Source organism: Betta splendens, chromosome 9, assembly GCF_900634795.4.
Source record: "Betta splendens chromosome 9, fBetSpl5.4, whole genome shotgun sequence".
In the NCBI taxonomy this organism is placed as follows: Eukaryota; Metazoa; Chordata; class Actinopteri; order Anabantiformes; family Osphronemidae; genus Betta; species Betta splendens.
In genome coordinates, this window is record NC_040889.2 from 21,343,102 (window position 1) to 21,365,440 (window position 22,339).

The 22,339-nt window shown below is 52.2% G+C and overlaps 1 protein-coding gene across 6 annotated transcripts; it reads right to left on the reverse strand.

The window, feature by feature from the left end:
• Positions 1–543: 543 nt before the first annotated feature.
• wscd2 (WSC domain containing 2) lies at positions 544–22,339 on the reverse strand. Of its 6 annotated transcripts, none has more exons than XM_055511683.1 (9): positions 22,323–22,339; positions 10,533–11,361; positions 8,119–8,233; positions 6,371–6,555; positions 4,758–4,879; positions 4,507–4,681; positions 3,697–3,861; positions 3,416–3,616; positions 544–2,018 (listed from the first exon to the last, which is right to left on the reverse strand). In XM_055511683.1, exons 2-9 carry the CDS (start codon positions 10,921–10,923, stop codon positions 1,666–1,668), a joined length of 1,707 nt encoding a protein of 568 aa, XP_055367658.1. In that variant the 5' UTR covers positions 10,924–11,361; positions 22,323–22,339; the 3' UTR covers positions 544–1,665. The 6 variants fall into 6 exon arrangements, with proteins under 6 accessions (XP_055367658.1, XP_029018116.1, XP_029018117.1 ...); XM_029162283.3 differs by lacking the exon at positions 22,323–22,339 and adding an exon at positions 21,501–22,028; XM_029162284.3 differs by lacking the exon at positions 22,323–22,339 and adding an exon at positions 21,402–21,418.

Consider the following 22,339-nt stretch of genomic DNA (forward strand, 5'->3'; position numbering starts at 1 on the left):
TATCGTTTTGGAGCTTTTATTCCAAATGAAAACAGTTCAGAACTTAGCACATAAACAGAATTTAAACATGTGGAAGCCACCGGGAAAATGGTTTTAATCTGTAGTTATTTGAAAGCACTGAGGGACATGGTGGGATGATATCATCATTATAGGTACTGTAAGAAGCATTTGACCTTGGTATGTTGCATGTGTTCAGGCCAATCTTTTCCAGAAATGCATAATAACAACAAGTGAAATAGCTTAAACAGAAGTATACAAGCTTAAAGCTTCAAGCACCATGAAGGTGAAAACACGAGACAACCCCAGAGGCCGTCGCTCCCCCTGCACGTGCGTGTCTGCTGAAAAACATCAACCTCCGAAAATCACCTCTGCAAAAACAGCCATTCCTGCTCAGAAGCAGCACGAGAGCTGTCAAAGCAAGACGGAGGAGAGACCCGACGTCTGACACTGACAGTGAGCGTCCACCAAACGTCCCGTCGCCTAGACTTTAAGCCGCTTGTCTGCGCATCGGCTCTTCATCTGTAAAAACAAACAGCAGCGAGAAATAGTCCATGTCCTCATTTATTGGGTCTGTTCACATTACATTCATTCCATAGAAAATACATTCAAATGTGACGCCTGTGTTCACAAAGTGCCTGCTCGTCCACTGAACAAGAGCCAAATAGTTTAAAGCATGTGTTAAAAATAGAAGCATCTTCTCCAGTTTGCCCGTTGCAGTACAAATATCAACACGTCAGCAAACACGCTATAAAAATATATTTATATTGTACTGAAAATGGAAGTCAGTGAATGGTTTCAGGCTCTTAGTCACCAGCATTGTTTATACATTTTATATATATTGGAAGTGATGAGGGACGCTGCTGATTTGAGAAGATGAATTAAAGTTTTTGGGCTGGATTTTTTTGAAGAACAAAATCATCACGACTGTTCGCTACCCGATCTCTCTTTTCACAACAAAGCAAAAACGAAAGCAAAATCACATTAGGTCTGATTAAATGCTAGAAAGAAAGTCCACAATGATCACTTCTTCTAAATGCAACCTCAGGTCAGATGAGTATAGAGCCTAATTCCCCTGTGACCTCTGGGGAGGTGTCGCACAGAGAAGTGCTTTTTGGATATTTGCACCAACCAGTGTTGAGAAACCGTATTCCCAACCACAGCTATCGCCTTGGAGGCGGATAAACGCTGTGGAGACGAATCCTCTCCTCACCTTGAGTCAAGGAGGAGCTGAGGTTTCAGTCATTTACCTCAGTCGGTAATTAAAGCCTGCATATTGCATTTTCCCTCTAACAAAGCCTGAAGCACTTGAAGCTTATAAACCTCTCGTCCTGTAACTGTTATAGCAGCAGTAAAGTCCACCGTTCTCTGTTGTTTCAGCCCTGTTGCTTCCTCCGGGTGGTTCGTTTGCTCGGCTTCGAGCGGCCACGGACGCCTTCGTGTTAAAGGCCCGTGCGTGATGAGAGGTGCTGCTTTTCTTGTTCAGCCAAAGCAGAAACACACACCTCCGCTGCTCAAACCGTGCGAAGCTGCGGGGACTGAAAGGTGATTAATAAAAGATGCAAAAAGGAGGATAAAGACTTTAGCGCCTCAGTGTGAATGAAGAATAATAAGTGGTGTCATCCTAAAAAACGTGGCGCGCACAGGGAAACACAGGGATCATGTTTATCATCTTGGCATGTAGTCCTCTGGAACGCCAGACATGTTCCTTTTCTTCAAGGCAGAGTCCACTGTTCTGATCAGCTCACTGATGCTCGCTCTCATGTCAGGAGTATAAGGGTCGTATTCAAGTTTCCTCAGGCCCGATCGCTTGAAGTTGCCGTCCTTCTGTCCCTCGACGCAGAGCAGCCGGTCCTCGGACACCCTCAGCTTCAGGAACTGCACCATCCCCTTGAGCTGCGAGAACAGGTCTCTCTTCAGGTTCTCGAAGTGCACCACGTGGACGTTCTTGCCGTAGGTCAGCCAGTCCAGCGTGTGCGACGCCCACCACGGCGCGTAGTTCTTCACGAACTCTGGCCACTCTGCAGGAGAACGAGGGGGAGAAGGGATTAGTCAAAAGGCGTCAAACACATCACACGATCAAAACCACCGCGGCTGAGCTGACGTGGAGGAAATGAGAGTCCTCCGAACGCTGACGTCGTTTGGATTGGCAGGTCTGGCACAATCCGCGACAGGCTCCTGAGTCAACTATTTCGAAGCCGAGTTGGAAATTCTTAGCTGTCAGTGGATCTTTTGAGGCGCTGTGGGAAAATCCTTCGCTGGCAACTTTCAGTCAACGATAATCCACTGGACCATAAAAGCAGCGGCGGAGAGGAGCTGCGCTGCATTAGGGCATTTAATATTCAGGCGAGGCTGTCGCTGAAGTCTAAGGTCTGCTGAATGTGCACTGACGTCGGAAAAAAAAAAAAAAAAACAAGCAGAGGGAAGTTCAGAGTTTTATACAGCGCCTGTGGAAACAGGCTGTGCTCGTCCTTTACGCTCAAGAAACTGAACCTGAAAATAAGAGGAGGCCCTGAGTTGACATCTGTTGAAAAGCCTGCCACACCATCAACGGGCAAGACAAAACCAGTTGCCGTGGTTACGGAGACACACTCGAGTGGGCGGACGTCGCGAGGAGAGCCAGAGAACGCAGGAGAAATAAATATATCTGCGCGAACCACAGCCAGAGTTACTGGAGCCACGCGTTTGATGTCGTTAGAGGTCACGGAGAGCGACGTTTAAATATCTCCTTGAATCAGGAATTCACCTTCTGTGAAGATGTTCGTTTCATTACTCACTTCTCCAAATCCAAAGAAGGCAACGCTTCACCTTTTGACTGATCTTGGGTAAGTGGTTGAGGTTTTCCCCCCCGAAGCCACAAAAACCACCAAAGGAGAGGATCTAAAGGAGGTGCCGCTCTGAAGGCGGGGGTTGTGAAACAGCGGCAGTGACGACGGTTTATTGTCAGAACATCTCGGGCTGATTGACTCATGTCTTAAATGTGCTAAACTAAGCACATCGCACTTCATCCCCAGTGACGTCTCTGAGGGTGACGAGTTCACGCCGCGCCGCTCGCCTTCGCTTCGCGCCGCTAATACCGATGCCGGCAATCCAGCGCCAGCTCAGCGTTCCCGGTGCCAGGTCCACAATGCAGTCGCTGAGTCTGCTCTCTGGCTCTGGCGCATCCATCACCGTCTGACTCGGCCCGGCCTCAGCGTGACAGGAGGCTGCAGCATTCAGAGAAGGCTGCGGGAAGGATCATTAGCGCGCGCTGGGAGCTGCTCAGGAAACGGGCAGAGGAAGTCAAACCAAGGCCTCCTCAGATCAACAGCGACGAATCAAGAGCAAGAGCAGCACGAAGCCTCCTCTATTCATACAGACACGCAGTTACTGCATTTAAAATGGCACATGTTTGTTTGCATGCGTTTGTGAGCCTCACCTTTCCCCCCCCAGTGGGCTTGCGAGGCGAATCCAATATGGCCGCCGTATTTCCTGTTGAACTCGGCCATGAGGGCTTTGTAGGGGTTGCGGATCATGAGGATGCTGGAGTCGAAGGCCTCGATCTCCTTCCTGCCGCTCTCGTGCGTCTTGATGCAGACGGTCCTGCCGCTCCGCCAGTGGTCGCGCTCGCCCTTGAACCCTGCGAGACACGGACATCCGTGTTGGCCCGTGAACACGAATGCGAATGCTGCCAGACAAAACGGGGGGGGGGGGGCTCACCTTTGTTGTAGAGGGAGCCGTCGAAGTAATAGCTGCCGGTGTAGAAGCCGGTGGCCAGCTCGATGAGGTGCCGGGCCCAGGTGTTGCCGGCCCCGGGGAAGCTGGCCAGCGCCACCAGCTGCTTGGCGCGGGTGGACAGGAAGTGGCGGTCCATGCAGCGATTATCTGGCAACCCGTGATACGGTTACTGAGGTCACGGCAGCGATGAGTTGCGACAGTGGACTATGATGATGTCAATTACACGACACGTTCGAGCTTCAAATAGAGACGGAAAGTCTCATGTTTTTCATCTTTTTCTAATGAAGGGCACTGAAGATGTTGAAACACTGAGAGAGAGGCTTTTCAAGAGAAATGAAGGGTCTGAACATGAAGATGTGAACACAAAGCGGTGGATCGATTAGTTCCTCTTCCTCACAGGCTGTTTACTAATGTCTAGTTGCTGTAGCAACATTAACATGGATGTTAGATGTCTCGTATGACATTGATACGAATGTGTGACTTCCCTCTGCAACGCTCTCATCCACTCTTTGTCCTGATCTTTGCATTTTTGCTGATCTCAGCAACAGTATTTGACTCAGCGTCTGCCCATGACAACAAATGACTAATACCAAATAACAAGTGACAAGAGTACAGCTCTTGCTCTCTATCTCTAAGTTAATACAGTAAGTGCTAGAAGCTGTCGTGGATGATTAAACAGGGTGACACAGGGAAACAGGAAGTCTGAAACCAACCACCGTTCCCGTTTTCCCGTCACCCTGTACTTCATAGTTCCTGCCAATATGTTTGCGTACTGCACGTGTACTTCTTCACCTTGAACCTGCGTCTGATACACCACGAAGTACTCGTCGTTGCCGCAGCTCTCGAACTCCTCCCCGTGGCAGCGGTGGAGACACAGGTCCTCGTCCTCCGGCTCGTGGAGCGAGAAGCGCGGCGTCGGGAAGCCGCAGTGGCACCGGTCCCCGGCCAGGACCGCCAGCGACTTGTCCTGGAAGCAGATGGGCGTTATACCCTGCACGCAGGCACGCAGGCGCACACGCAGGCACAGGCCGGCGGCCGCTCACCCTCTCCGTGCACATGTCCACGCACTTGTCCACCGACATGTTCTGGACCACGGCGCTGAAGGGAAGGGCCACGGTGACGTTGTCTGGCCGGCGGAAGCACCCTTTGAAGATGGCACTGCCGTCTGAAACGCACACGGGGCGAAAAGACGAAATGAAAACAACATCCGTGGGCTTGTCCTCCGCCCGCTGACCCCTCATGTGGACGCCCCAGCGCGACTCTCCCAGGAGCTAATGAGGTCGAGACCTGCTGGTGGACTGTCCCCCCTCCCGGACCAGTAGCAACACTCAGGTCCCTGCAGCGCCATGATAACCTTTGACCCCAGTCCTCGCTCTCTGATGGATAGACCACAGATCACATAAGTGAGTCTACCGACCCACTCTCTTTTCATCTCTGCTCGTTTTGATATGCTGTTACAGAGTGTACATTAAATATTTGCAAGGCTGGCTAATAATTATTTGCCAGCCACAGCACAATAAGTCACTTATGGTAAAAGAATGTTAACATGTCAACATGTGAAACTACTGACCACAGACTGAGGTGATAATGACACAGGAAGGAAACCAAGCACACTTAGCTTAACGCTGTGAGGACAAACGTCCTCGGTGTAAAATGAAATGTGCAAATGAAGTCGAGCACCTTTGTCTGACTCTTAAACTCTACTTCGTTAGTTCTTTTATATCACCACAAGATGTGTGTGTGTGTGTGTTTATTTTTGACCTGTTCCTTTAACAGAAAGTTGTTTTTTTTTTATATCAGCATATCTTCAGTACATCTGCTTTGTGTTCTTCCTTTTTTGTGCGCTGCAGCTTTTCTAACCAAAGGTGTTGCCGTGCTTTGTTGGACTCGGGCATATGCAGCATCCGCACTCGCATCACAAACACGGCCCCTCGCAACTAAATAACAGACCGCTGATGCAAAAAAAACCACGTCCGAGTTTAATCTGGTGGATGAAGCGTGATCTTTGCGCGTCGCTAACAGATGGGGCGCGTAGAACAAACGTCTACGAAGGGTCGACGGAAAGCACTCGATCGTGCGTCTGCGACGGCGGAACGCGAGGCCGCTGCGTCGACACATTTCCAAATTTCCTCTTTGACGCGCTCACATGACGGCAGTCGGGGTCAGGGGTGAAAACGCAAAGAGCGGACTCAGCGTTTTCATACATGACAAACAGCAGGAAAAAAAAAACAGAAATGAAAATAATAAACAAACAGTAGCTGAGCCGCAGCACACTTTGCTTGTTATTCTCCTGACATGAACGGGACGGCTTTAAGGAAACAGACGAAGCAGACGAGAAACGAGAAGAGGCAAAAGGAGAAGGAAAGGTGTGAGCGCTTGCTTCACCTCAACTTCACGTCTGACAGAAAAAAAAAGCCCCGCGTTGCACGGGTCTCTTCCGTTAAGCGGCCCCCTCGCGTGTCCACCAGTGGGCGCGGGGATGCGATGCGCGCGCGGCTCCGTCGTGTTTACTTCCGTCCCCGGCGCCCAACTGCGGCGTTAGCGCAAAATCACACCCATATGTTCCCTCCCTGATCAAACAGCGTCCCCTCTCTAATTGGACTAATTGGCGCCCGGCCGCGCGCGTCGCGCTCACGGCCGCGCGCATCGCACTCACAGCGGCGCGCCGACTCCTGGCTCAGCTCCAGCCTGTAGATGGACAGCCTGTTGGCTCCTCCGCACAGGTTGCTCCTCTCCCCTTTACACTCCATGTTGCACTCGCTCTCCGAGGCGTTGGGCGCTTGAACCTTGTGGCCGCAGTAGCACTCGGCTCCGAACTCCAGGCCGGCGTACATGTAACCTCTGGGGGGGGGGGGGATTAGCGTCATTAGTGGAGGGAGACAGAGAGAGAGGGCCCGATGAGCGTTCTGAGCCTTTATTGTGTGTCTTAATCCTCCAAGCGGGTACAGTGCATCGGCCTGAGCAACTGGATGAGCCGTAATCAATAAAGAGAAAGGAATTATGCCCCGAGGATGCTGAGGTGACATAAATACACTGTGAAACGTTTTTCTCTTCGGAGGACGAGCGAATTGACACAAAGCCAAATATAAACGTGGACGCTGAATCCGCCTCACGAGGTCTCTCTTCGCGCCGTTCCCGCTCATGGAGGATTTGACACCCAAGAGGCCTTTCGGATGCAATTAGACATCTAACACTGCCCTCGCACGGAACAAATCCCCAGAGCTGTCACTCAAACCCGGACCGTCCGCGCGCCGCTCTGTGCTGTTGCCCCTCATTTGTTTGTCTGTTTTTATTACCTGGCGGCGCCGGGAGAGGAAACGGCCCGAAAACCAGCGGCTTCGCCGGAATTTAGAGCCGCGCCGGCTGTTCCTCGGGGAGGAGGAGCGAGGCGAGCGGGAGGCGGCGAGGCGGCGGGGGGGCAGGAGGGGAGGCAGCCCAAGATAAATGGAGGAGAGCAGCAGCAAGGTGCCTGGGAATCCCCTGGAGAACTGGTGCACGCATAACTGGTTTCCATGTCACAACCGGGAGCTGGAAACGTCGATTTCTATGCAGATACACTGTCGCCACCTTATGTATGTGCTATATATAGTATATGTTCAGGCACAGGAGCCCAAAGATGTGCAAGAATGGCTCCAGACCAGGCGACAGCCGTCAGGTCTCAACCGCTTTATGCTAATTTACTTGTGAGAGAATCACTAATGCAGCACGCCCACTGACAGGGTCTGGAGCTCAATGTGCAACTGGATCTGACACCTCTTGTTAATTTTTCACAACTCTTATTTTCCTACTTTGGTGTGTGATATGGTCCTGAATTCGACACAGACAGTCTGGCGCCAGATGCGTTCCAGCTCAGAAACGTGCAGAGAACGGGAGGGACGGGAGCTTAACGGGCTCGGCAGCTCCCTGTTTGCCCTGTGGCTGTGTAACAGTTTAATCCGAGCGCGTGTGGAGGGAGTTCAGGGCAGAGCGTGGAATTCCACCCAACCCAAAAAGTTATTTTTTTTTTTTTTTCGGTCCACTGGGGCCTTTATAATGTTAAACAGGAAACGGGCTTCCACCAAACCGCTGACGCAAGCGTTCGAGTTCATCCCGCTGTGAATAGCCTTCGCTGGAACTAAGGAACCTCACCCGATCGATGCAAAACAGCCCCGGACCAACCGCAAGGTCACGAGCGTGTGCATGCACATAGTTTATTTACAAAGGAAGACGCCTGGAGAAAGTACGAGATCGGTGAAAGCTGCTAAACAGCCACAAAATGGGATTGTTTCCCTCACATAAAGCAGATCTGTGCTGGTCAGACTCTGGACATCAGCGCCGTGTATCACTGTGACGTGACTGGGACCAACACACAGATAAACTGTATACTGCGTGAGTGGTTTTTGTTGCTCCATCTCTTTATCCTACCTTTCTGCACAGTTGTCCTGGCAACGGAATACTGTCATTTTCTTGTAGTCAAAAAAGGAAACTCCTCTTAGCGCTCTTTTCTGGGTGTTGTCGACGTAGCAACCGATGTATTTCGCTGGAAAACACAACAGAGGCAGATATCGTTGCACCATACGTTACACATAATATAAAATATGACTATATAATGTGACTATGTCTTTCTTCACAGGCCTGAACAGTCTATGAGTGTGTACGAGGTCCGCGCCAAACTGGGGCAGAATCTTTATTTATTTATAAAGCCACACACCCCCTTCTAGTGGCCTGTAACTGTAGTGGCAGGCATCTCTTGAATTTTTCAGCGTGTGTGTGTGTGTGTGTGTGTGTGTGTGTGTGTGTGTGTGTGTGTGAACCTGCACAGACAACCTCAGTGAGTGAGACGCCGTTGCAGCACAAACCTTTCGCCATCTGCGCCGGGCTCTGATCCTCTCGCCGCCGAGCGGAGGGAACGTCCCGGTCCCCTGCATTACTTTAATTGTCGCGCCGAGGCCATGTGGCGGCTGCCGCAGCGCTAAGCCGCCGCGTTCCTCCTAACTAGCGCTGAGCCGGATGATAATTGGTTTTTTTTTGTGCCGATTTAAATCAATCTGCCGCTTCCCTTTTCGGAGCAGCGAGTTTCTGTCCGCCATCAGAACGAAACCGCGCGTTTTACCGACGCGTATTTTCCCTATTATAAGCAGCTCGGTTGAAGCGCACGCACGGTGGCTGCGGCGCACCTGCTGAATCATAGCGACTCATTTCTACAGGAGGCAAGTGCCGCTGCAGCACCACCGCTTTCTGCTGCGCTCGGCACCTTATGCTGCAATATTCCCCCCAAATTAATTCAGCGCCAGCGAGAGAGCAGGTGTAAAAGTCTCTTAACCTGAACGCAGCAGGCTTCTGAGGACGGGAGACTGCAGAGTAATGAGTGGCGCCACGTGTGAGTAAACACCGAGTCTTTGAAGCTATAAATAATAATTAATAAATAACTACCCGAGCAGCTTCGAGCCTACTAATTACTCCATCACCACGTTCGGCTGCGGTCGTGTTCAGACGAGGAGGTGTGTGTGTGTGTGTGTGTGTGTGTGTGTGTGTGTGTGTGTGTGTGTGTGTGTGTGTGTGTGTGTGTGTGTGTGGGCGGATTAGACGAGGGCGAGCCCAGATGTACACTGTAAACATGTTTGTGGCTTTGGCCTTGGATTGAAAACGAAACAAATCAACCGTTTTTGATAGTTGACTGTTGCCCCCCCCCCCTGTTATTTCCTGCGTTCTAACATGCTGTAGGTTCTGGTGCTGGGCTGGGACTCAGAGTCCGTCCAGCCGTTATTAATTCTCTCTGCTGGTGCAGGCGTCAGCGACCGAGCGGCATCGCTCATTCCTATGTTTCTCGTTCCTCCACCCGCCGATCCTGCGAACAGAAACCCGCTCAACCTCCCTGGGTTCACAGTAAATGTTATTTATGGTTGTTCCGGGTGTTTTTAGGATTTTATGGGGGAACACGCTGAAACTCCTCAGATATTACAGTAGGTTCGCATCGGACGATCATCGCTGCAGAACCAAACGTTTCCAGCCACTGAAATGTTATTTAGAAGCATTTTCCTGGTATTATACACCACTTTATAGTTTCACTGCATGCCGTTTGTTTAGCAGTATCTAAGATTTTAGTAACATCTAAGCAGTAATGAATCCCCTTTTACTACGAGAGGAGTAAATAAAAGCTTCCAATCAGCTGATCCCACGTTTCATTAAAGGGCAGCTCCGTCTGCACTGGACAGACGTTCCCCATCCGCATTGAGTTTACATGTAAACGGCTGATGGGGTCGTGTGGCTCGGCGCGTCGTAAAAACACGGGGATCCTGTGATTATGCTGTCGTTCAGCCGGCGTGGCGCGCGTTCAGCGTGAGAAGGGTCGTCGTCGTTATCGCCCCCGCGCTTCTCGCTCGTATTCCGGTGGCAGTAAATAACTTGCAGCCATTAAAGTGCTGCAGCTGGTGATCGGAGGTCACAGTGTGACCGAGGTGCTGCTCAGAAAGAGCAAGATGGAGCTGCTCAATGAAAACGTTTGAAATTCATAGAACTGTTGAATAAATGAATACCTTAAAAGCATGTGCGGTAATTGTACTAATAATAATTGAGATTTACACCGCGAATAGTGTTGCAAAATTGCAGTGATTCTGTCCACTGTGACCACATAATGTGGCCATTTCCTCACTCCTGCTGCCACTAATTTCTATTTATGCCTTTGTGGATGTGCACAACTGTGCTCTGCAGTGTGTTTCTGTACTCTCTCATTTTTCTTCTTTTGTCTTACATTATCTGCTCTTTTAGAACTTTCACATCAAATGAACACAAAGCCACTGAACACCATGAGTAACGTAGCATAATAAGCCTCGACCCACCTCTTCCATCGTCCACGTCTTTGGCGCTGCGACCTTTCAGCGCCCGGTTCCAGTTGCTGGTGTAGTCTTCGCCCCGGCTCATCGTCTCCTGGCCCTCCTTTCGGAACCTCTTCATCCACGGCGGGCCGTACCTCCGGCCCGGTCTGCGTGACTCCTTGGACACCCTGCCCGTGCCGCTGAGCCCTCGGGTATCGGAGGAGGACGCCCGCGGCCCCGTCTCCGCCGCCACCACAGAGTCCCGGCGCCCTCGGCCCCCGGGGCCGCCGTCCCCGACGAAGCCGGAGTGCAGGAGGACAAGGCTCCCGGCGGTCAGGTAGAGCAGGATGAGGGAAAAGAATCGGACAGGTTTCCTGCAAAAATAGCGCTGTACCCTCAGCAGAGGCTTGAGCATGCTGGCTCGCCCTGCCACGCAGGCGCCCTCACCCAGGTAGAAAGAGTCATAAAGCAGGAGGGCCAACACAAACAGCCCCTGCTCCCAACAAATAGGAGGAAGTCAGTCAGCGTGGTTTAATCCTGGATAAATCATCTAAATGACAGCGTGGATGCATCTTCAGTCTCACGGGGACGGCGCGTTTCGCCTGCAGCTCCGTCGACGCCGACAGTCCGGCCCTGAGAGCGGGGCCCCGGAGGCACCATGAAAGGCGAGCGGCTCGCTGTGAAAGATGATCGCCCGCGTTATCGGCCGCGGAGACGCCGCAGCGGCCGATCGCTCCCACGCCGAGGAGAAAGGAGAGGGTTTTATTTACAGGCCGAGCTGGAGACGCTCCCGCCCTCGTGCGACCGTCTATTCAGCGGGACCACGCGGTAGCGAGCGGCCGTGACTCACCGTCTGCAGCAAACACACACACACACACACACACACACAAACACGGGCAGATAAGTACACCTGAGTGGGCTGCGTGTGGACGAGGAGGAAAAAACACCGGGAGGCTGCAAAAGGATGAAAAGAGCTCTCTTCCTGCCGGGCTTTAAATTAAAGCCACAAAAATAAACCAGCTAAAGAATCCCTTTGGTTCCATTACCGTTCCATGTAAACTCATCATGAACCTGAGCTGTCCTCGTTCCTCGTCTGCACTGAAACGCACATTAATGAGAGCAAAATCAGATAAGCTGTAAAAACCAAATAATAGGATTAAAAGCAATTAAGTAGCTGGGAAACTTATCAGTGTTAATAGTGAGGGAACAACCAGTCAGAGGAGCTTCCCTTCAACAAGCTTCTACTTTATCTTCATTAAAGTAGGTTAAGCTGGAGAAACTTCTACCCTGCGGCGATTTTACTGATGTTTTGGGGAGTTAATTTGGGCGAGACTAGACATTTGTTATTCGACTTGATCCAAGCTGATCATGATTCGTGCGAATGTGTGACGGGACAGGAGAGGGGCTCATCCTCCAAGCCTAATTCAGGCACAGCGTCCTCAAAGGCGCCTTTGTCTCCAGGCCAGTCCGGGACGCGGCTGCTGGAAAGCGTAATGTAATACTCCTCCGGGGTCAAGGAACCTTCCAGAGTATTCAGGGGGACGGTCGCCCTTGTGGCTCCCCGTCGGCCCCGAGGACAAATCCACAGAGCACCCGTCACCTGAAACCTGAATGGCCCCGCAGACGCCCCCTGGCTTCCTGCCCCTCGACTTTTCACTGCTGTGTGGGAAGAGTCTGGGACCCTGGAGGAGAAGAGGATCACAGTCCGCTCATGTGCTCGGAGCAGCAGAATCCAGGCACAAAGACAACCCTCATGCCGCCTTGACTTGCCTGCGTATCCTCCCGGTAACCTCCAACTAACCACGACCACAGGGTCTCGTTCCCGGCGCCTCTGTCTGCATTTTAATTATTTAGCGCTTCATTCAAGATCAGATCTCTTGTGCTTGGTCAAATTCCAGACATAAATGGTCTGGAGCATAAACGGAGGGTGTTGCTGGTGACGGGTGGACGTAAATCAGATTAGTCGGGTTCACTCTCGGGACATTAAAGTCATAACAGAGTCTGAACCTTTTCAAGGAGCTTCTGCTGGGGCAGAGTTAAGCATGTTAGACTGAGCATAAATACAGCTGTAAGATGCTTTTGTGTCCAGACGACCAAGGTCAACATCTTCCCTTTACTGAATTCCATTCCTCAGCGATTCATGTGCACGCAAATGAAGTTCAACAGTATAACAACGATGGCTCCCATCGGTTCCTATAGATGAGCAGCTGTCTAAACAACAGTGAGACGGGTCCGACGCCCCCCTGCGCCCCCCAGGACCATCCCATTTAGAGGTTATCAGCAAACAGGAAATCTCAGCTCATATATGATGGGAGGCGCAGAATCTCGGCGGGGGCGGCGTTCTCGCGTGCTTTATGTCCGTCCGGGGACGAGGAAGCAGAGATGAGGTCACCTCACGCCGCGGCGTCAGCGCCGCAGCTGCGAGCGTCCGACGGACTTATGATGGGAGGTGTCAAAAAAACAGTAATATGCAAATAAAAGTTTGCATTCTGATCTGATGTCTCACAACCAGAAGGTGCTTTCACTCGGCAGCAGCAGATACATGTATTTGCGTTACTTAAGATTCGGGGTTGTAATGATTTCCCACTCCCTCGTCCGGCGCTGCCAAAGACACATTCTTCACACTGAACTGTGGGCGAGGCCTCGACACTGCAGGACACTCCAGCTGGATCGCGTTAGATCTCCTCCCATTTGAGAAGCATTTTTTTGGTTTCACGTCAGTGAGGTCATGTTTTCTCTACGCTCTCCGCGTGTGCTCGTAGCACGTTAGCCAAATCAAGCCAAAGGTGTGGTCAGCGCCACCGCTTCGAACACGATAATAACGATAACACGATCACTCCGGCGCTTTTCTCCGCTCGCCGCTTGGCAACGGCGAGGGTGCGCCCACCTCCACGGCAGCCATTTTAATTGAATCTGTGTTTGATCCAAGTGTGTGCCAGCACTAGTGACTGGCTTGGTGCCAGGCCCAATTATTTGCTGGTGGCCACTCAAGAGGGAAACTCATCAGCGCAGACGACTCTCAGCGACACAGTGACAAATCTAAAGGTTTTAAAACTCTCGGGCAGCTTTTTGCTGTGAACTGCCCCCCCCAGAACCTGTGAGCGAGACGCCATTCATTACAGACAGAGATAAAGTTTCTTAAAGCAGCTTATTCTTATGCTCATCTGTGAGTGCTGTTAATCAGAACGCTCCTGCAGGAACCTCTGTAATTCTGTAATTCAGCGCAGACGCACACGAATCTGAGCTGCAAAGATCGCGGACGAGCTGCAGATTAGTGGACGCTCTTCACCCACTCCTCATTTCAGTGACCTTTCATTATTGTCCTGCTGAGAGGTTAATGACACAAGATGCAGATTGAGGACGGACAACGCTGCTTGATTTCATTTTCTTTTGCCACAGATCGTTTTAAAAGAGCAAAGCAGCCGGTTTGGACATCGGCAAAATATTAGAGCAAAGCTCCACTTTAACTGTACAAAGGTACAAATGTTTCCAGGGGTTTGGCTGAAAAGGCAGTTACTGACCGTAAAGAATCACACACACAGTCAGACTGAAGGATTGTGTGGCGAATGTGGCAGCTTTTCCAAAACCCAGACTAAAATATAGCTGGTTGTACATATTCTGAATTTCTTCAGCAGCTGAGGAAGAGACGCTGAGCTGGGAGCGATTCCAAGGAAATATTTATATAATAATTTAGGGCCTCACAGTATTCAACGTGCTGTTGTTTCTGCAAGCAAAGCCAAGTTGCACCACTCACGTTCTCCTGGCTGCGGCTACATCTTAGCTCCTCACCAACAGCCGATGCAACTGGAGCCTCAGGAGGCTGCGTTTACGCAGATCTCTGCTCACTGAAGACGCCGCATGGGTCGTGAAAGGATACTGTTGGCTTCAGCCTCCCAAAGCCCGGGGGTTAATTACAAATACTGAAGCATTTGGCATGGGAGAGGCTGAAAGGCCCGTGACAGGAGGAGTTTTAGCCGCGTACCCCGTGAAGCTTGGAAATTAAGCTCACAATGGCAGGAAAAAAGCTCATTGTAATCCTTATAATACCCAGCGGTGCATTAGGCTCAGTGGTGACCTGCTCTCAGAAAAAAGCTAAATTAAAGAGTCTGCAAAAAAAAAAAAACAGTGTAATCCTCTTCTTTGACATTCATTGCTTTAACAGTAGTGTTATTTCCCAGCATTGTAGTCGGGGGCCGGTCACCGCGAATCCTGGCCGTTATCTGTTCAGTGACGACAAACACACTCCGAGTAGGCTCTAACAAGACAATCGACAAAATCTGAGCTAGTGCCGCTCAGTCCAGAGTCTGTAACAGGGGAAACGCATGCGGGAGAGAAACACCAAAGGACTGTTCTGACAGTGATGGGTCTCCAAACAGAGAAACATCCCAGTTCCCCGTTGCGAGTTTCACACCAACCCTCCCAGATCCCAGTCGGCCGCGTCCAGTAGATGGACACTGGAGAAGCAATCACTTGAAGCGGTCGTCTCTAATGGCTTCATAAAAGGAGTAATTATTCTGCAGCAGGGAGGCAGCGTCAGCGGCAGATCAAATGATGTCTTCCACTATCCGGCCACAACAAAGCTCCTCATTCAGGGCCGTACCGAATATCTGCAGCTCTGTGTGTGTGTGTGTGTGTGTGTGTGTGTGTGTGTGTGTGTGTGTGTGTGTGTGTGTGTGTGTGTGTGTGTGTGTGTGTGTTTTTTCCTCCTTCCCCCTTCTCTTCCCCCACCTTTATGGGCACAGAGGATCTCTCCGCCTTAATTAAAAATGAATTCTCCCTGCTCGGCTGTGCCGCGGATCTCACTCCGCTTTGCTTGAACAGACTTAAGAGGGGATTGCAGAGGGTTTTTCTGCGAATGTTTAGTTGGTGGAGGAGGAAGGATGAGGGGAAATAGGAAATGCCTCAGTGTGGATCTGTAGGCTGCTTCCAGCAGTCGCATTGTTAAAGGCACAACAACGCTGGCAAATGCATCCTTTGTATGCAGCAAAGAAATATATTACATAAAACAGGCCTCTTTGTTCACCTATGAACAAATATGTTCTCAGCAGCGCCAATGAGTAGGTGTTTGGCTCAGCTCGATAGTCAACCAAGGAAAAGCTTGGAGTGGAGATGCTCATTTGCTTATGGCGTCCCGTCACCTTTGTTATCTGATTTACACATCCTGTCTGTGCAAAGTCTCGGTGCCCGGCTGCTCTTTGCACTGACTGCGCTTCATGCACCTTATTGCACCTTTCCCCGTGTGGCAGTAATAAACGTTTATCAGATTTGATTTGCTTTTATCACACTAATGAAGTAAGTCGTGATTATTGAGCTGCAGAATTGCCGCTGCTGCAGATGTATTTTTTATTTTGACAAGAATCATGTCAATTGAAGCTAACCACATCCTGTCGCCAGGGCTCCACTGGCCCTGGGGCAGATATTTTTAGGTTGCTAAGTGAAGAAGCCTTCTGCTAACCTGTTCACAATATGCTTCTACCAGATGACAAAACACCGGGGTTTCCTGGACGGCTCAGCCCACTGCTTTCAGCCTCCTCTGGTCTGCTGGGCAGAGAAAGCAGGAAAACTAGCGGCTGCTCGACAGTGCAGTTGAGAGGGGAGACAGACCCTCTACTGTATGACCGCCTCCAGCTCCTGTGTCCATAAGCACCCACTCTGCTCAAGTGTCCTTCAGCAAGAAGTTCAGTCCTCTGGTCCTCTAACCCCTCACGCTCACCTCTCACAGCGGAGGAAGGGAAGCGTTTAGGATGAAAAGCTCGGTGTGAACAGTCGAAACCGTCGCGATTCTGACCAACGTATGTGCCTGAGAGTTAGCGACTGCACGTCTGCGCCGCTCAAAGCCGGGGGAAAGGGGGGATTAGAGGAGCTACTACAGATGATGTCTGGAGTAAATCCTCTTTACGGCACCACATGCTCGGATCACTTGAGACGCTACAAGATCCGGAAACTAAGAGCTGCCTTCTCAGAAAGAAGCGGCGGATATTTAATAGTTAAGTACTTATGGAAGTAATCAGTAATTAATCATTAGGTAATCATCCGTCTGTCTCTCCGTAGGCAGGCTTCATCCTTACTGTTACTGCCTAGACACAAAATCCACAGGATGGTCGGGACTGGATGCTCAGGGAGCCTGCACGGGAGCTGAACGCAAGCTGGGGGGTGGGGGGGTGTGGGGGTGCAGAGGAGCAGAGGCGCGATGAACAGGACCTAATCATCTAAACGACATTAAACACCATCACGGGCTGATCTGATTTGCTTTAATAAGCAGCGAACAAACAGGCATCACGGGGCCGCTCAGCTCGGCCCGTCAATCACGCGGCCTCGCGAGGCGGCGGCGGCTCGAGCGCACTGGCGTGGACGCGTTGGTTCCCGGGGACGCGGCGTAAGCGTGTGCAGCGAACCGCGGCCCCACCAGCAGCACGCGCATCTGCACGTAAAGGTCGAGCAGCACCAGAGGCCCCGCTGTCAACAGACCTCCGCTCATTAGAGGCCTCGTTGCTCGCGCCGCTCCTTAGACCTCGTTGTTGACGCTTGATCTGCCCGCGTTAAGCTAAAATGCATCTTAAAACCCAGCATCTCTCGCCACACGTTACCGCACAGTCTGCGGGAAATTGAGAAAAGGGATCTTTCTGCAATAAAAGAAAAGGCTGCGAGCGAGAGGGCGGCGTAGTAAACAAGTGCGTGCGTGTTAAAAGAGAAATGTGTGAACGTACCGGGGGACCGGGGCTTTCTAGCAGCCGCCTGCTCCGGGCTCGCAGGAAGGAGCCGTGCCTCCCGCCGCCTCTCCCGCCATGAATAAAATATGACGCGCACACGCAGAAACGCTCCGCTGTCGCTCTGACGCAACGTGGAACAACACCGGCGAACCACAGGAGGAGGCGAGGGAGGAGGCTGACGCTGTGGCGGAGGAAACCGTAGAGCCGAATCACGGAGGAGCAGCAGACTCGACGCTGGTCCCGCATTGGACACGTGCGTCGCGGGTTATTATGAAACCGTCCCGTCCGCTGCCGGAGGGAAGCGAGGCCGCCGAGGCCCGACAAATTGGGAAGCGGCGCGCTGTGAAATGATCCGGCCCGCGTTCCGGCCTCTGACCGTGCTTAAGCCGCCGCGGTTGACTGAGGAGAGGGCTGAACGGGGGTAGTGGGGGGGGGCTGAGTCATCCGTGCCCCGGAGCAACCTGGGAAAGACATCTGCACGGGCCGCCGCCGCCGCCGAGCGGAGGCGATGAGGGCCGACGCGGCGTGGCGGCCGACCAGGCGCGCCTCATTCGCCGCATGTGATAGTTCCTGAGTACGAGCCCGACCCGGCAGCTTTACTGACAGATGGAGAACATTAGAGCCGGCGTGCGCTCGCCAGATCCAGGGAGGCGGCCGATAAGGGGATAGACTTAGGTGCTCATCCTGCTTGCCACTGGAAATTAATAGAACGCCATGTAAGGCAGAGGGTAAGAACATGAAACTGAGCCCTCGCTGCGAGCGCGTATGAATAAACGCAGCGTGGTTACAGCGGCACATTTCTCACGCGAAATCCCAGGAGATGCAATTACGGAGCACAATGCTATTATGAAAACATATCTCTGCTTAACCTTTAATGGCAGATTCCCAACAGTGAGCGAAGGAGGGGTTTGCTCGTTGAGAAGCCCGGGGTTGCGATGCCATGATAATCGCAGCAGGAACCTGGTGATTTCAGACGCAACGCGGGGACAATTTGGCCACTAATTCACTTTGCGGCGACCTGCAAATTTTCCCCGGCGTGTGTGACAGCCCAATTAGGGCCCAGCGCGCCGAGAGAGGATCTGAGGCCGGCGCCGACGCCGACCGCACGGGCTGACGGGCCCAGCGGGGGCTGCCTCTCCCTGACTCTTCATCACGTCGGACCCCCCGCTGCTCCCCGGTGGTACCGTTGGGCCGGGGCTTCTCAAACTCTCCCCGCGTCCTGCTCGAAAGGAAAAAAGATCCAGTCTAATGGATGTGTTTTCACAGACGGACTGCGCCGCCGCGTCATCCTCTCAAAGCTGAGAAAACACCACAGGGCTCCTCGCTAATTTGGATGTAACGTCCACTCTATCAGCCTAATAGAGCTTTAAAATAACCCTTTGTGTGTTTTCCAGATATCATCTTTATAATCAATGGGGAAAAATGTGAGTTCAGTCTAATTCATTCCTTTTGATTCCATTTAATCATTTTTCTTCCGCCTTCAAACGCGGATAAAATGGGAGAACTAATTTAGGAGCATAAAAGCAGCCTCCGTTTAAGGTCAGAGGCACTGAGCAAAGATAAAGGCTCCTCAGACGAACACACATGCGCCACTGAGATGGCTTTGTCCTCCGGTTTCCTGAAGTGGAGTCTGTAAACTGCATTGGTGCAAGCAGAGGCTCAGCTGTTGCCAGGTTGGAGCGCTGCTGGTGCCGCAGGTACAGCAAACAGGGCCCAGCAGTTTAGCACCAACAAAGGCCTTCCTGTGAAGCGGAGATCAGGTTGAAGAAAGGACAAGGGGCTCTGCTGCTCCAGGTGAGTAATTACAGCGGTGATGTGCTAATCTGGCCGGCTGGCCCCGGCCCAAGGTCAGCCGCGGAACACGGAGAATGTGGCCTTTATACCCACGGTTCGCTCCCTATCCTTTCATCGCTTTTAATTTTCCCCGTCCGCAATGCCATCTCACACACAAGCAGCATCGGGAGCTCCGGCTTCCCGGGGCCCGGTTCTGGGAGCCGGAACCGGGGCCACGTGACCCCGACGACCTCCAAACGAACCTCCGAATGCAGAAACGGAAAGATTTAGGATGTAGAGCAGACGCATATGACCACGCGGCCTTGTGCCTTCTATAGCCTCGCTTGGCTTAAGCCGGGCCTTTATCCTCAGCAGGGTGTTAGTCCGACACAAAGGCATCAACAGCAGGTCATGACGAACGAACGGGCTAATTGGCTTCAGTCACACAACCGTCGATCCATTCACAGTTAAAACACAACAACGCACGTCTGGGAGAGAACTCAGAATTTGGGGGTTTTCACGTTTTCCGACCACCAGCGAATATCTGGACACGTCCTACGGAAGACGTGTTGTGAATAATCCTGTGAGCTGAAGATCTGGCTGAGATGCGCATGCAGCGAGGCTGACCCACTCCTCCAACATTGTCCTATTTCTGAAATGAGATATTATTTGAGGTCTTGAGCGATGCGACGAATGAAGGCGTAGCCGCCGTGTTTGGAATTCGTAGAAAGACAAACAGGAATCCGACGCCTCTGAGAGCAAACTCATCATCATCATCATCATCATCATCATCATCATCTATCAGCACATCTTCAGCCCAGACAGCGGAGCATTAAATGCCAAGCTATTTTGGTAGCGCTCCTAATGAGGCTCTTGACATTGTTTCTCGATAGTGATACGTCCAGGCGACAGCTCTGCACCGTCGCTTCCCCGCCCGCTCCTCCAAAGGCCGCGGCCGCTGGACCCGGTCCACGGCACGTCTCTGACGGGTCACGGGGAGGATGGGGCGATGGGCTTCGAATTCCTCCGAAGCCTCCTCGCTGTGCTGCTGCTCCACCGGCCCAGCGGCACACAAAGAGACTCATATCTGAGCCACCTCCACCCCCCTAGCATGTGAAATTCAATCTCTAATTAAAAAAAAAACAAAAAAACATTTCTCTGCTTGGAGGTTGTGGCTCCTGGGGGGTTGTGGTGGTACAAAACGCCGCTTCTCTCGCCGTGATTATGCACTAAATCAACAACAGCAGGGCGAGCAGCGTCCCACTACTCTGGAGAGTGCAAATATGAATATGAGTTGGCATGCGTGCGCCTCGGGGAGGGCTGGGTTCAAGGGAAAGCGGAGCCGCTATTAGCAACATTAAATCTATGTGACTTTATTTATGTCCACGCATTTCTGTCCGCCACGAGTGAAACCGCTCCGCTCGTGAAAAATGACGTGAAGTGTCTGCGGGGGTGAAATTTAATTTGGGTACTGGGGCTTTTTATTATCATTTGTTAGATTCCACAGCGGCGTCCCTATTGATTCTTCCAGCCACGGGCTCCTGCTGCACTAACATGAGGTCTGTCATGCTTCACGCTTAATGTGGCACCGAGCGCCGCCGTAGCAGCGTAATTGGCATCATTCATCAATTGATTTTAATATCGCTGTGATTAACGTGTGCAGCTCGAATGGTCTTCCACTTCAACCCTTGACACTGAGCTACAGTGGAGCGGTGCAGTGCAAAGAGAATGGACCTGCTTGTTAAACTGGCGATAAATCCAACGTTTCATAGGGAGCAATAGCATAGGGAGCGTCGAATTCCATTAAAAATGGCAACTACGGGAAGAGACGGCGAAAGAGGAGACAGAAAATGAAATAAACACGCAGGCGGTGGGAGAAAAAAGGCCGCGTGGCTGCGACCTCAGACACAAATTTAGATTCTTAAACCAACAAAGTAAATGGGGTCGAGTCGGAGTCAGGTCTGATTTGCAGCCCTGTGCAAAAGTTAACAGGAGGCCTCTAATGAAAGTCCCACACTCACGCTTCTTGTCCAACCCCATCAACAATTAAAAGTTGAATTCAATAGAAATCATCTGGCTTCTTCCGTGCAGCGGCCAGAACCAGGCTGGGCTGATTAGGGCTCTAACTCTACACCACTCAGGTATTTTTATCCCAGAGGCTCAGTCTGATCAAACATATGGCCTTTAAATAGAAATGCCTGCTGCCGGTTTAACAAGTGCCAGGTTCCTGCTTCGTGCTGGTGGTCATTAGAAATAACAGGGGAGTGAATTGACTCGCGGCGAACTGGCTCCCGGGCTGCTGCCCCGCTCCGCCTCGGTGATGTTAACACGCAGTGATCGTGGAAGTGCGGCTGTAACGAGAAGCCATCAATACTTCTGCAACACCGACACCGACACCAACAGAACCGACCTGGACCCGGCGAGGCGGACAGGCGCTTCGCTTCTATCGAATCACAGACGAGAGCAGCGGGGAGCATCGCTGTTACCGCAGACGTCGGTCGACACGAACCTTCAGCAGATGATCTGATGTTGCAGCTCTTTGGATTCAACTCGGCTCTCGGGGCTCCGGCGCGACGCTCCGTCTCGTAGCGATCGCTCAGCCAAATACCAGCGGCAGCCTTGTTTCACAGCGCCGGCGTTAGTTCACGGATCCCTCCGGCGCCTTCGGTCTCCGGGCGCCGCTCGGCGCGACTGTAGGCTGCGTGTGAGCCGCTACACGCTTCAAGCTTCCAGCCGAAGAGAACGGCCCCGCTGGCTCCTCCGTCTGCTCTGCATCGCCCCCACTGCGACAGTCCCCTCCGCGGCTCACGCGCTCCGGTCTCCCGCTGAGGTCACCGCGCGGACTCGGTGCGGTCCCGCAACCCGCCTTCGCCCGTCGCCCGTCCGGTGTGGAGGAAGGGATGTTCGACGCTGCGGAGAGCCAGCGCCGTATCGCGCCGTGCGTGCGCCGTGCGCTCCCCACGCGGACCAACAGCACTGCCTGCTGCACTTAAAGAGACACGACAGCGCGCGCGCGCGCGCGGATGCGGAGCGGCCGCCGCGCGCGCGGGTTTGGCACATTCGCGGCCACGCGTCACGCAGAAAGTCCCCCTGCAACCACAGCATCAGCCTTTACGCGTGTGCGGGAGGAAAGTTGGACCCGCGTGAAGTCAGGCGCTCCGTGAGAAGTGGCGGTTGAACCCGATGTAACACAATAGAGCCACAATCAGACGCGCTTGTGCGATGCATTTTAGTTTGACGCCCGGTTTAATAACAAACAAACTCATCGTCGATGCAAACAGCAAGCAGCTGAGGGGGCAACAAATCAATGGGAGCTTATTGCGTGACTCACCTGCGTGCTCCCCGTCC

Excerpts from the sequence above, each read along its gene's own strand:
- wscd2 (XM_055511683.1), bottom strand. The coding sequence starts at position 10,923 with ATGCTCAAGCCTCTGCTGAGGGTACAGCGCTATTTTTGCAGGAAACCT. Across the intron at positions 3,617-3,696 it reads CGGCTCCCTCTACAACAAAG|GGTTCAAGGGCGAGCGCGAC; the intron begins GTGAGCCCCCCC and ends CGTGTCTCGCAG. Across the intron at positions 2,019-3,415 it reads AGCCCACTGGGGGGGGAAAG|AGTGGCCAGAGTTCGTGAAG; the intron begins GTGAGGCTCACA and ends GTTCTCCTGCAG.